The 15,160-nt window shown below is 45.1% G+C and overlaps 1 protein-coding gene across 11 annotated transcripts in view; it reads left to right on the forward strand.

Moving 5' to 3' along the window:
- Window positions 1-15,160, forward strand: part of CACNA1A (calcium voltage-gated channel subunit alpha1 A) — a 416,980-nt gene that overhangs the window by 294,015 nt on the left and 107,805 nt on the right. For all 11 annotated transcript variants that reach the window (XM_074384539.1, XM_074384541.1, XM_074384546.1 and 8 more), the window contains 2 exons: window positions 7,954-8,163; window positions 13,239-13,351. In XM_074384539.1, the coding sequence (XP_074240640.1) occupies window positions 7,954-8,163; window positions 13,239-13,351 (323 nt within the window). The remainder of the gene's footprint in view (window positions 1-7,953; window positions 8,164-13,238; window positions 13,352-15,160) is intronic.

Raw genomic sequence — 15,160 nt, forward strand, 5'->3', positions numbered from 1 at the left:
CAGGCTGGAGTGTAGTGATATGATCATAGCTCCCTGCAGCCTGGAGCTCCTGGGCTGAAGCAATCCTCCCAGCTTAGCCTCACAAGTAGCTGGGACTATAGGTGCCACCGCACCCAGCTCATTTATTGTTGTTGTGGTAGTTGTTGTTGAGATGGGGTCTGGCTGTGTTGCCCAGGCTGGACTCAGATTCCTGGCCTCAAGTGATCCTCCTGCCCTGGCTTCCCATAGTGCTGGAATTACAGGCATGATTTTTTTAATTAATTTATTTGCAGCTGACAAATGGTAATTGTGTATGTTTATGGGGTACAGTGTGATGTTTTAGTCTATGTAGACATCATAGAATGATTCAGTCATGCTACTTAACACATCTGTCACCTCACCACCTCATCATTTTTTTGTGGGGAAGGCATTAAAAATCTCTTAGCAATTTTGAAATACACAATACATTGTTATGTATTAATAATACAATAAAAACACATAATAGTTTATTAATGCATCACTAAATGCACTGCAATGCAATAGTTCATTAAAACTTCCTCCTCCAGTCTAAGTGCAACTTACACCCTTTGATCAATGTCTTCCCTTTCTCCATCCCTCCTCCTCCCCTGCAGCCTCTAGGAAGCACCTTCCTGCTCTTTCTGGGAGATCAATTTTTTCAGTTTTTAGCTCTCACAAGTGAGATCACGCAGTAGTTGTCTTTCTGTGCCAGCTTAGTTTACTCAGTATAATGTCCTCCAGTTCTATCCATGTAGTCACACGTTATAGGATTTCCTTCTTTTTAGGGCTGTATAATAGTCTATTTGTAGATATACCACATTTTCTTTACCCACTCATCCACTGTGGGACACTTCATTTGCCTCCATATTTTGGCTATTTTGCACAATGCTGAAGTGAACGTGGGAGTGCAGATGTCCTGAAAAGATTTCAGTGTAAGACCCGAAATGGTAAAGATGCTGTAAGAAAACATTGGGAGAAAGCTCCATGGCATTGATCTCAGGAATGATTTTATTTTGATTTTTTTTTTATTATACTTTAAGTTCTGGAGTACATGTGTGCAGAACATGCAGGTTTGTTACCTAGGTATACACGTGCCATGGTGGTTTGCTGCATCCATCCCCTCATCATCTACATTAGGTATTTTTCCTAACGTTATCCCTCCCCAGTCTCCCCACCCACTGCTATCCCTGCCCTAGCCCCCCCACCTCCCGACAGGCCCCAGCGTGTGATGTTCCCCTCCCTGTGTCCATGTGTTCTCATTGTTCAGCACCCACTTATGAGTGAGAACATGCAGTGTTTGGTTTTCTGTTCTTGTGTCAGTTTGCTAAGAATGATGGTTTCCAGCTTCATCCATGTCCTTGGAATGATTTTTGGACAGGACGTCCAAAGTGCAGGTAACAGAAGCAAAAGTAGACAAATGGGATTGTATTAAACAAAAAGTTTGCACACAGCAAAGGAAGCATTTAACAGAGGGAAGAGATAACCTAGCAATGTGAGAAAATGTTTGCAAACCATATGTCTGATAAGGAGCTAATATCCAAAATATGTAAGGAACTCAAACAACTCAACAGCAAGAAAACAAATAACCCAATTAAATATGGTCAAAGGCAGCTGCTCAGGAGGCTAAGGTGTAAGGATCCCTTGAACCCAGGAGGCAGGGGTTGCAGTGAGCTGAGGTCGCATCGCTGCACTTCACCCTGGTGACAGAGTGAGACCCTGTCTCAAAATAAAAAATAAAGCCGTTCATAGGATCTGAACATACGTATCCCAAAAGAAAAAAGATACAAAGAGATACAAGTGGCCAACAGGTATATGAAAAATGCTGAATATCACTAATCATCAGAGAAATGCAAATTAAAACTCCCATGAGCTATCACTTCACACTTGTTAGAGTAGCTATTTTTTTTCTTTTTCTTTTTCTTTTTTTTTTTTTTTTTTTTTTTTGCCTGAGAGGGAGTCTTGCTGTGTCACCCAGGCTGGAGTGCAGTGGTGTGATCTCGGCTCACTGCAACCTCCGCCTCCTTGGTTCAAGGGATTCTCCTGCCTCAGCATCCCGAGTAGCTGAAATTATAGTCACATGCCACCATACCTGGCTATTTTTTATATTTTGGTAGTGATAGGGTTTCACCACGTTGGTCAGGCTGGTCTCGAACTCTTAACCTCAAATGATCCTCCCTCCTTGGCCTCCCAGAGTGCTGGGATTACAGGTGTGAGCCACTGCACCCAGCCTAGAGTAGCTGTCAAAAAGACAAATGAGGTTTATTGAAGTCCGAATCCCTGGTACCTGCAAATGTGGCCTTATGTGAAAATAGGGACTTTGCAGGTGGTAATCAAGCTAAGATGAGGTCAAACTAATTTAGGGTGAGTCCTAAAGCCAAAGACTGGTGTCTTTATAAGAGAAGAGGCAGGCTGACCAACATGGTGAAACCCTGTCTCTAAAACTACAAAAATTAGCTGGGTGCAGTAGCACAAACCTGCAGTCACAGCTACTCAGGAGGCGGAGGCAGGAGAGGTTCTCAATTTAAACCCAGGAGGCGGAGGTTGCAGTGAGCAGAGATCACGGCACTGCATTCCAGCCTGGGCAACAGAGTGAGACTCCGTCAAAAAAAAAAAAAAAAAAAAAGATAAATCATAAAGTGCTGGTGAGAATATGGAGAAAAGGGGACCCATTTACATGGTTTTAGTAATACAGGCTCTAAATGGGTGGTATTGAGTTCCCAGAGTTGCCATTACAAAGCGTCGCAAACCCAGTAGCTTAAAACACAGAAATTTCTTCTCTCACAGTTCTGGAGGCTGGAAGTCCAAACTGAAATCAGGGTATCAGCGGAGCCACCATGTTCCCTCAGAAGGTTTTAGCAGAGAATCTGCTCCAGGCTATTTTCTTAGCTTCTGGTGCTGCTAACAATCCTTGGTGTTCCTCGGTTTATAGATGCGTCATTCCATTCTCTGGCTCTGTTGTCATATGGTCCTCTTTCTGTGTGTCTGTATGCCATTTCTTTCTTTTTTTTTTTTTTTTTTTTTTTTTAATCCGAGACAGGGTTTCACTCCATCACCCAGGCTGGAGTGCAACGGCACAATCAAAGCTCACTGCAAGCTCAACCTCCCAGATTTGAGCAATCTTCCCAGTTCAGCCTCCTGAGTGGCTGGTATTACAGGCACGCGCCACCACGCCCCGCTAATGTTCGTATTTTTAGTAGAGATGGGGTTTCACCAGGTTGGCCAGGCTGATCTTGAACTCCTGACCTCAAGTGATCTGCCCACTTTGGCCTCCCAAAGTGCTGGGATTATAGGCATGAGCCACAGCACCCAGCCTGCCTCCCCTCTTATAAAGACACCAGTTGTTGGATTTAGCTAATTAAGTTTGACCTCATCTTTTGATTACCACCTACAAAGACCCTATTTTCAAGTAAGGCCACTTTTGCAGGTACCAGGGGTTAGGACTTCAACAAACATTTTTGGGGGACACAGTTCAACTCGCAATATGGGCAGCAGCTACATTCACGTGCTGCATACTGTCATTTTGGTCAATGACAGAAGATTACTTTACTTTTTTTCTTTGTCCAAGACAGAGTCTTGCTCTGTTGCCCAGGCTGGAGTGCAATTGCAATGGCATGATCTAGGCCAGGCGTCCCCAAACTACGGCCCCCTGAGGCCATTTATCCGGCCCCCCGCCGCACTTCAGGAAGGGGCACCTCTTTCATTGGTGGTCAGTGAGAGGAGCACAGTATGTGGCGGCCCTCCAACGGTCTGAGGGACAGTGAACTGGCCCCCTGTGTAAAAAGTTTGGGGACGCCTGATCTAGGCTCACTGCAGCCTCTGTACTTCATAATAACACATCAGACTTGGGAGACATAGTACAAAAAGAAGCAGTGTAAAATATCTGGTCCGGGCGTGGTGGCTCATGCCTGTAATCCCAGGACTTTGGGAGGCTGAGGCGGGCAGATCACCTGAGGTCGGAAGTTTGAGACCAGCCTGACCAACATGGAGAAACCCCGTCTCTACTAAAAATACAAAATTAGCCAGGCATGGTGGTGCATGTCTGTAATTCCAGCTACTCAGGAGGCCGAGGCAGGAGAATCACTTGAACCCGGGAGGCAGAGGTTGCAGTGAGTCAAGATCGCGCCACTGCACTCCAGCCTGGGCAACAAGAGCAAAACTCCATCTCAAAAAGGAAAAAATCTTTTGAATCCATTTTGATATTGATTCCATGTTGAAATGAAAATATTTTGAATGTATTGGCTTGAATAAAACATCTTATGAAAATGATTTTTTTAAATCTGGAAATTGTCTGCAATTATAATTCCAGATCCCAGGGAAAAATGCGAGACAGAAATGTATAGAAAAAGGGAACATGGGTCACAGTGAGTATGAAATGGAATTAATAGAAATGACAGTACCCAGCATGGGGCCCAGCACTTAGTAGGTGTTCAGTTAATATTCTCCCTTCCCAGTGAAGTGTTTGGGAATGTTTTATGGTAAGGTGAGGGGTATGTCACCACCAAGGATTTATCTGACAATTCATTCACTACCAGAATTAATCTGGGGATGCATTCACCACCAAGGATTCATCCCTCTCCCTTCCCAGTGAAGGGTCTTCAACATTTTATGGTGAGGGAAGGGGTATGTCACCACTGAGGATTCGTCTGGTGATACGGGGTATTTGTATGCCCGTTGTGGGGATGTGTTTCCAGGCTGAGTGATCAGGAAAGACTTTCTCAGTGGCTGGCACATGAACCTAGTCATGATTTCAGCTCTTGACGTTGTACTAGATTTATATCCAATAATCATAAGGTACCAGACATCATGCTAAGGTATATTAATTCATTTATGCCTTTGGATGGCCCTTTGAGGTAGGAAGTGTGGTTGTCTCCAGTTTACCAGTGGAGTTGCTGGAGATCTAAGATGCAAGGTGGCTTGCCCAAGGTCACCAACCTGGTTGGTGATTAAGCCAGGTTTTCAGTGTGGCTCCAGCAGGAGTGGGGGATGGGGACCTTCTGTCTGCTGTGGTTGATATGTTTCTCTGTCTTCTCTCTGCTCTCTTCCTCCCTCTCTCTCCTCGATCTGTGGAACATCTACCCCGACCCCCAAGGTCCAAAGTGTCTTATTTCTTTTGGCAAAACCTTTTGGAGACCTACAGATCTGGACACATCTTTGAGCGTTTCAGAGACTAGGGCCAGAAATGCTAGGCAGAGTCATGAGGAGCTGCCCCTGGGTTCGAGAAGGTGATGAACATGAGGGGAAGGGTCTTTGCAGAGAAGAGAGGGATCGCTGTAAGGAGGTCACAGCCTTCCCGGCCTGGCTGACTGCAGCCGAGTGGAATGTACCCCTACCCCATGGCCACGTGCCCCTACCCTATGGCCACATGCCCCTGGCGTGCAGTGTGGTGGCCCAGAGTATGTGCTCCAATCCCTCTTGACACATCCTCGCCAGTTACTAGACCCCTCTCAGCCTGTTTCCTTGGCTGTAAAATGGGGATAACGCTGGTCCCTACTTACTAGGGCTCTGAGGAGGAGCAAGTAGCTTGTGGTGTAAAACATGTCCCCACAGTGCCTGGTGCTTGCTAAATGTTCCATAAACGTCAGCTGTTATTTTCATCCAGGGGAAGCTGAAATCCATATTTTCATGGAAAATCTCCCAGTTTTTAAATGCGGACCAATAATTTCAGCTTTCGCAAACCCAGTATGAATCGGTATGGCCCCGAGGGTGCCAACTCAAAATCTCTGTCGAGAATTTTGCTGGTAGGAAGTGGCCTCCTCAGAGGTGTTTTGTGTCCTGCGTCTGGCAAGTGAGGTGGTTTTGATAAATGTGCTGGATGGATGAATGGGTGAATAGATAAATGGAGGAATGAATGGAGAAACGGATGAGCAAATGAATGACGAATGGATGGATGAATGCATGAGCAAATGAATGATAAACACACAGAGGAATAGATGCATGATGAATGCGCTAATGAATTTAAGAATAATGATAGAATGAATGAACAAATGGATGAAAGAATGAATGAATGTATTAGTGAATGAATAAATCAATGAAGAATCATCTAAAAATGAATACAACTGAGGGTTTATAAGAAGAGGTGTCTTAAGGCTGGTTCGTGCTGTAACCCCAGTGCTTAGGGAGGCTGAGGTGGAAGGGTCGTTTGAGGCAAGGAGTTCAAGACCAGCCTGGGCAACATAGGGAGACCTCATTGCCACCAAAAAAAATATATATATATATGTTGTAATTAAGAGGGAATGGTGGTATGTGACTGTAGTCCTAGCTACTTGAGAGGCTGAGGTGGAAGGATCACTGGAGTCCAGGAGTTCAAGGCTGCAGTAAGCTGTGATCACGCCACTGCACTCCAGCCTGGGCAACAAAGCCAGACCCCATCTCAAAAAATAATAATAATAATAGAGGTATTTTAGAAGGTAAATTCAATCTGTCCAAAACTGAGCTCTGACCTTCCCCTAAACCTGTGCCCATTCAGTAGATGAGGGCTCCATCCCTCAAGGGGTTCACCAAAAGCCCAAAATCCCTCTCTCTTACACCCACACTGTTCCATCAGCAAATATTGACTCTACCTTAAATGATTCATCCCGAATCCTCTCTGCTTAAACACCGCCCAAGTCCAGCCCCCATCCATCGTCATCATCATCACTTGCCTGGATGGGTTCAGTCACCTCCAGCCCAGTCTCCCAGCTCCAGTCCTCACCTTTCATTGTCTACTCTCCCCAACGGCAGCCAGAGGCTGCCTATGAACACCCAAGTCAAGTTCCATCCCTCCTCTACTCAGAACCCTCCATAGCTCCCATCTCACTCAGGGTAAAAGCCAAAGTCCTCTTTATGGTCCACCAGGCCCTGCATGATCTGTCTGCCACCTACCTGCCTTCATCTCCTTCCTCTTTTCCCCTCAACCACGCCCCACTCCAGCCACACTGACTTTTTTGTGCTGTTCCCTAAAAATGTCAGGCAGGTACCTTCATGCTTCAGGACCTTAAATTTGCTGTTTCCTCTACCTAAGATACTAAAGTGACAAGTGAACACACTCACCTTGACCACACAATTTAGTGCTGCAGCCTGCCTTGTATACTCTCCTAGGGCTCTCAGTCCCTCCATGGTGCTTTACTTTTTAAAAAAAAATATATTTTTGTTATTTAAAAAAAAAACAAACACGTTTTGATATGTTGCCCAGGCTGGTGTCAAACTCCTGGCCTCAAACAGTCCTCCCACTCCAACTTCCCAAAGTACTGGGATTACAGGCATATCACTGCATCCACCCCCAACTTTTTTTTCCCATAGCACTTCCATTTTCCATCCCACTGTTAATTTACTTATTAGGTCCACTGTCTATCTCTCCCCCTTTGAGAATCAGACCCAGGAGGTCCAGGCTCTGTTGCCTGATGTATCCTGAGCCCCTGGAACAGAACCTGGCACACAGTAGGTACTCAATAAATGCATAAGACCAAAAATATTTGCAGGCAGAGGACACACCCAGCTCATTCCTTAGTGATCACTTCTAAAGTGAAATGCCCATGGAACACTAGGGTCTTCTTCACATCTCTTTCTGGAGGCCTTCCAAGCGTGTTCTCTGCAGCCCTGTTGCCTGCCCCTGCATCAGGGAATGGAGACCGTGCTTTATCCTGCCCGGTGGTGTGACTGACATCCAGAGGCATCAGATGTGGCTGGGAGTTGAAGATGTGGAAGATGGGCTCCTGCCACAGAGAGCTTTCAGACTCCCCATCTATATCCTGCTTTCTCATTGGTTATTTCCAATGCTGTTTTTTCAGAGACATTGTCTTCTCATATGTTCCATCTCTGCAAAACTAAACCCATGGGTCATGATGGTTCCCTCGGGCCAGAGGGCTTGCTGGAGAGACTAATGGATCCCTGGCTAAGATCCGTGTTTGGGCTGCACATTGGTTAATTTCTTCCATGGGAACGGCCTGAGCCTGACATTCTCCATCTTTTCCCTGGCAGGTTCTCCGTTCGCCCGAGCCAGCATTAAAAGTGCCAAGCTGGAGAACTCGACCTTTTTTCACAAAAAGGAGAGGAGGATGCGTTTCTACATCCGCCGCATGGTCAAAACTCAGGCCTTCTACTGGACTGTACTCAGTTTGGTAGCTCTCAACACGCTGTGTGTTGCTATTGTTCACTACAACCAGCCCGAGTGGCTCTCTGACTTCCTTTGTGAGTATCACCCGGCCCCACCCCTGCCAATTCCCTGATCCCTCCCTCACACCCTTTTTTCACTTCTCTTTCTCTGGTAGTATGTGGGTCTTCTGTGGTCCTCATTGAATCTGCCCTTTCATTTGGCCATTTCTGTAACTGTCACTGGGGCCAATGTTGCTGCTGCTATGATGACAGAACCCATCTCCCTTAGGTCTGAGAGCTGGTAGCTGGAATTCAGGCCAACATACGCTCCTGTGATTCCTTTCTAAGAGAGAGACAGAGGGGTACTGATGAAGGGAGTATTGAAATAGAGATGGAGAAAGACAGAGCTCATAAGACAAATGGATAGAAACAGAAACATACAATATTAATAATTGTTATGCATATCTTTGGAAATGTTCATAACTTATGGTTAAGAGATAGAGACTGCCTTAGAAATAAGGAGGGGCTTGATCACTGCTTGTTTTTGCCTCTGCTTCTCTTTTCTTTCAAACCTTCTGCTACTTTCCTGTTAGGTTGGTACAAAATTAATTACAGTTTTCGCCGTTTTTTAAACCCACAATTACTTTTGCACCAACCTAATACTTCCTCCCCTGCCCTTTTTGGCTTCCTTATTCATTCATAGAACATCCCCTCTATGTATTGGTGAGAGTATCTTGCTCCCTCAGGGTACAAGGACCACCAAGGCTTTGCCCTCTGGACCTATTCCCAGATTCTGTATGAGTTAGCATGAGGTAGTATTAAAATTGAGGGCCAAGTGAGGGAGGGGAAAAGCAGCAAAAGATGGGGAGATGTCTGAGCAGGATTTTAAAAGTAAAGAGCTCTGAGAAATCAACAAGAGCAGTGATTGGGGCCAGGCATGGTGGCTCATGCGTATAATCCCAGCATTTCAGGAGACGGAAGTTGGTGGATCACTTGAGGCTGGGAGTTTGAGACCAGCCTGGCCAACGTGACAAAACCCTGTATTTATAAAACATCCAAAAATTAGCCAGGCATGACGGTACACACCTGCCTTCCCAGCTATTTGGGAGGCTGAGGCACTAGAATTGCTTGAACCTAGGAGGGGAAGGTTGCAGTGAGTCAAGATCGTGCCACTGCACTCCAGCCTGAGCAACAGAGAGAGTCGGACTCAAAAAAATAAGATAAAAAGAGTAGTGATTAGACAGAGAGGGGAGCAGATGGATGCCCTGGCTTTGGTTTGTGGACCCCAAGCGAGGATTTCGCAAAACCTCTTTTGTCTGCTGGCTGTCTAACGTATTCACTGCCCTTCTGACCTGGTTCAGAATTTACTTAGGACAGCAATAAGAGACAGCCTAGTCTTTGACCTAGAAAGGCTCATGAGCCTAGTCCAGGTCATTGTCTTCATATAATCCTTTTTCCCAGTCACATTGGCTAATACCGCCCCCCACCCCAAGGACACCCCTCAGGAACCAGTTCTTCTTCCCAGGGCCCTGACCTAGTTTCATACTTAGTAATTGTTTTTAGTCCCTCTGGAGTCTCTTATAAATGAGGACTCTACTTCTTGTTTTAACTTCATCTAATACTCTATTTTTAATCTCCTATATTCTCTCCACTAATCATCTTGCACAGTCTGTCCTGGTTCAGGAACAAGGGACTGAGACTTCCTGCCTGGGACCTCGGTGTCTATAAAGGTCCTTTACTCATTCCCACTTTCCATTTGAGAAAACTGAGACACAGAGAGGTTGACTGCTCAGGGTCACACAGCTAGTAAGTGATAAAGCCAGAGTTTGAACCCAGGCACTTGGGCTCAGAGTCCAAGCTGTGTCTAATGACAGATGCATACCCTGGGTACCAGATGACCTGAATTCTCAAAGCCTGCCCTGTTCCTAAGACCATGTGACCTTAGACAAGTCCTTACCATCACTATTGATCAAAGACATCTTCAATTATAAGGCACTCTTTTATTTATTTTTTATTTTTATTTTTATTTGTTATTATTATTTTTTTTTTTTGAGACAGAGTCTTCCTCTGTCAACCCGGCTGGAGTACAGTGGCACAACTTCAGCTCATGGCAACCTCCACCTCCTGGGTTCAAGCAGTTCTCCCTGCCTCAGCCTCCTGAGTAGCTTGGATTACAGGCACCCACCACCACGCCCGACTAATTTTTGTATTTTTTAGTAGAGATGAGGTTTCACCATGTTGCCAGGCTGGTCTTGAACTCCTGACCTCAAGTGATACACCCACCTTGGCCTCCAAAGTGCAGAGATTATAGGCGTGCACCACTTCACCCAGCCTGAGACTGGGTAATATGATAAGAAGAGAAATTTATTTTTTTACTCTTAGCTACCATTAAGAAATGCTGCCATCTAAATTAGGACATGCTGATTTTAAGATACACATTAATTTCAGAGATGTCAAAATATAAACAAAAGTGTATGTCTTGGCTGGGTGTGGCAGCTCATGCCTGTAATCCCAGCACTTTGGGAGGCCCAGGTGGGCAGATCACAAGGTCAGGAGATACAGACCATCCTGGCCAACATGGTGAAACCCTGTCTCTCCTAAAAATGCAAAACTTAGCTGGGTTTGGTGGCATGCGCCTATAATCCCTGCTACTCGGGACGCTGAGGCAGGAGAATCGCATGAATCTGGGAGGCAGAGATTGCAGTGAGCTGAAATCTTGCCACTGCACTGCAGCCTGGTGACAGAGCAAGACTCCATCGCAAAAAAAAAAAAAAAAAGGAAAAGTATGTCTTGGAACCAGTGAAGTACAGTTGTTTCTCTGGGTCTCAGACTCCCATCTATGTGGTGGAAACTGGATTCGATGGTCCTGAAAGTTCTTCCAGATCCAACAATGCTATGGATAAGTAATTCTTATGGATAAGTAATTCTTTCAAGTCTCATGCATCACTTGCTATCATGTTTCCATGGTAACTGAGGAGCAAGATCTCAGAAACTCTTCAGTCCTCCCAGAGTTACTTCTGGTGGGTCTTGGCATGTATCATATGCTATGAACAGACTTCCTTTGCTGATATTTTGGTCTTAGGGACCCTAGAGTTTTTCTCAGACACTAGGATCTCTTCGTGTCCTATAAGTAAGAAGAGATTTTGGTGATCAATAAGTGTGAAGGACTTTGACGGTCAGTTCAGAACACCTCTTAAAAGCATGAGAGAGCAAAACCCTTGACAGTTGTCTTAGTTCATTTGTGCTGCTGTAACAAATTACCTGAGACTGGGTAATTTGATAAGAACAGAAATTTATTTTTTCACAGTTCTGAAGGCTGGGAAGTCCAAGATCAAGGCATTGGCAGCTTTGCTTGTCTGGTGAAGGCTGCTCTCTGCTTCCAAGATTGCACCTTGAACACTGTATCCTCTGGAAGGGAGGAACACTGGGTCCTCACATGGCAGAGGGTGGAGAAGCAAGAGGGACAAACTTTCTCTGTCAAGCTCTTTTATAAGGCACCTAATCCCATTCATGAGAGCGCCACTGTCATGTCTTAATCACCTGCTGAGGGTCCCACCTCTTGATGCCATTACACTGGCAATTAAGTTTCAGTGTGAATTTTGGAGGGGACACAAACATTCAAACCATGACAACCAAACACAATTAGCTATGTGGCCATGATTAACTATATGAAATTCTTGGAAGGCAGTTTCAATCCTCTGTCTTTCCTTTCTGTGTGCTTTCTGCTCCTCAGAAACCTTCTTCATCTCTCCTTTCTAGCCATTCAGTAAGTACCCAACCCCTTCCTAACTCCTCATCTTCCTACCCCACCAAGAAAGCCGTCTCAGAAAGGGATCTCATATCAGCCATTTATTTGCTGGAGCAAATGCATATCCATGTTTTACCCCTCCCTGAGGCATTTGCGTTTACGCTTTCTCACCAAAGAACAAAAGTCTTTGTCTTACGCAAGACTTTTAGATCACAAGCAACGAAGGATTTCTAGGGGACATAAGACAAGTTTTCCAAGTTGGGAGAAAAGCCAGGCCTTAGATGGGTTGCCTGTGTCACTCCAACTAAGTACTTAACTTCAGGACTTCAAATAGGGCTTCTTTATGATTTCTATTTCTTTTTTTTTTTTTTTCCTTTGGAGCTCAGTCATGTAGAATTAGATTAGGTATAATTGTTAGATCAAAACACCCTGGCGTTATGGGGTCATTATGGTCCATTGTTATTTTGTGAATTATTCAGTTAATCAGTTTGTTTTCTAAATGTGATAAACACCCAGGAACCCACCAATAACATAAAAGCTAAGTCCCTGCAAATAATCTTTATTCAGTCCTTCTTATCAAACCAGGGCAAAAACGACAAGGCGGAGATCCACTGAACTTTTTCTCATCTCTTTTAAGATTGGCCTGAGGTTGGTTGGCTTGCTGGTTGGAGGGTAAAGCACCATTGTTGCTTTTTTTTTTTTTTTTCTTTAGACAGGATTTTGCTTTGTCACCCAGGCTGCAGTGCAGTGGCCCGATCTTGACTCACTGCAACCTCCACCTCCCAGGTTCAAGTGATTTCTGTGCCTCCACCTCCCAGGTAGCTGGGTTTACAGGCGTGTATCACCACACTCAGCTAATTTTTGTATTTTTAATAGAGATGGGGTTTGCCCTGTTAGCTGGACTGGTCTCAAACTGTTCTGACTGCTTCAGCCTCCTAAAGTGTTGGGATTATAGATGTGAGCCACCATGCCCAGCCAGCTCTTCCTTTTTAACAGATGGGAAACTGAGGCCCATGGAAAGGGCACCTTGGGCAGAGCATGGGCACAGTAGCTCATGTCTGTAATCCCAGCACTTTGGGAGGCTGAGCTGGGGGGATCACTTGAGGCCAGGAGTGCAAGAACAGCCTGAGCAGCACAGTGAGACCCCCATCTCCACATAAAAATTTAAAAAAAAAAAAAAAAAAAAGTGTAAGTCCAATTTTGGGTGTGGTGACATATGCCTGTAATTCTAGCATGTGAGAGGCCAAATCAGGGAAACCATTTGAGGCCAGGAGTTTGAAACCAGCCAAACAGCATAGCAAGACCTCATCTCTACAAAAAATAAAAAGTTAAAAAATGATAACAAAAGGAAAGTCAGAACCACTTGGAACCCCTACCCTTAGCAAGCCTAACCTCCTGTCTGTTTCTTCCTTCTCCCTTGTAGACTATGCAGAATTCATTTTCTTAGGACTCTTTATGTCCGAAATGTTTATAAAAATGTATGGGCTTGGGACGCGGCCTTACTTCCACTCTTCCTTCAACTGCTTTGACTGTGGGGTAAGTGCTCTTGTTTCTACGAAGTTCATTTCTTCTGCTCTTGCCTGGAATGACAGATGCCTGGGCATATTAAAGGGGGAAAGGTAAAGTTATCCCTGAACATAAAAGACTCAGATGGATGCGGAAGGAATGAAGAAACAATCCCAAACACTGGTGAGGATACAGGGTACCCAGAACCCTCAACCGCAGCCAGTGGGAGGAAAATGTCTAGACCCCTTTGGAAAGCTAAGTGGGGGGCATAAGACAAGTTTTCCAAGTTGAGAGAAAAGCCAGGCCTTGAATGGGTTGCCTGCGTCATTCCAGCTAAGTAACTAACTTCAGGATTACAAATAGGACGTCATTATGATTTCTATTTCTTTTTTTCCTTTCAGTCGTGTAGAATTAGGTGAAGCATAATTGTTAGATTACAATGCCCTGCTGTTATGGGGCCATTGTGATCCATTGTTATTTTGTGAATTACTCGGTTAGTTAGTTTATTTTTTAAATGTGATGAACACCCAGGAACCCACCAACCAAAACAAAAGCTAAATCCTTGGCGAGAATCTACATCCAACCCTTCTCATTGAACCAGGGCAAAAACTATAAGATGGAGATGTGACCCAGCACTCCATTGCTAGGAATTCATCCTAGAAAGTCTCACCTGCGAGTCACAGGCCAGAATGTCCCCCTCCTGCAGCTGGAAATGAAATTAAGGTTGTTAGCAAATAAATGGAGAATGCCTGGCCCAGGGCAGCCCTAATCATTTACCACAGTCCCGCTGGTCTCAGAAAGGCTTCATAATTTATAATAACTGAATGTTGTACTATTTTCTGCCATTATAGAAAGTTACGTTGGAGAAAACGAAATACGTACAAACATTTCCTACGTAAATGATCCAAGTGTGGCCGGGCGCGGTGGCTCAAGCCTGTAATCCCAGCACTTTGGGAGGCCGAAGCGGGTGGATCACGAGGTCAAGAGATCGAGACCATCCTGGCCGACATGGTGAAACCTTGTCTCTACTAAAAAAAAAAAAAAAAAAAAAAAAAACAAAACAAAACAAAAAAGTAGCTGGGCATGGTGGTGCATGCCTGTAATCCCAGCTACTCAGGGGACTGAGGCAGGAGAATTGTCTGAACCCAGGAGGCGGAGGTTGCGGTGAGCCAAGATCGCACCATTGTACTCCAGCCTGGGTAACAAGAGTGAAACTCCATCTCAAAAAAAAAAAGATCTAAGTGTTTAAAGAATAAAACTAATTTCTGTTAAAAAGAAAGGAGGCGGGTGTGATGCCTCGTGCCTGCAGCCTCAGCTATTCAGGAGGCTGAGGAAGCAGAATCACTTGAGCCCAGGCAACAAGCAAGACCCTGTCTCTACTGAAAAAAAAAAAAAAATAGCCACGTGTGGTGATACACACCTGTAGTCCCAGCTACTCAGAAGGCTGAGGTGGGAGGATTGCCCCGGCAGTTTTGAGGCTACAGTGACCTATGATCACAAAACTGTATTGTAGCCTGGGCAATAGAGCGAGACCCTATCTCCAAAAAATAAAACTAGGCCAGGCACAGTGGCTCATACCTATAATCCCAGCACTTTGGGAGACTGAGGTAGGTGGATCACCTGAAGTCAGGAATTTGAGACCAGCCTGGCCAACATGGTGAAACCTCATCTCTACCTTAAAAACTACAAAAATTAGCCAGGCATTGTGGTGCGTGCCTGTAATCCCAGCTACTTGGGAGGCTGAGGCAGGAGAATCGCTTGAACCCAGGGGGCAGAGGTTGCAGTGAGCTGAGATTGTGCCACCGCACTCCAGCCTGGGCAATAGAGTAAGACTCCGTC

This window comes from Saimiri boliviensis, chromosome 14, assembly GCF_048565385.1.
Source record: "Saimiri boliviensis isolate mSaiBol1 chromosome 14, mSaiBol1.pri, whole genome shotgun sequence".
NCBI classification, from domain to species: Eukaryota; Metazoa; Chordata; class Mammalia; order Primates; family Cebidae; genus Saimiri; species Saimiri boliviensis.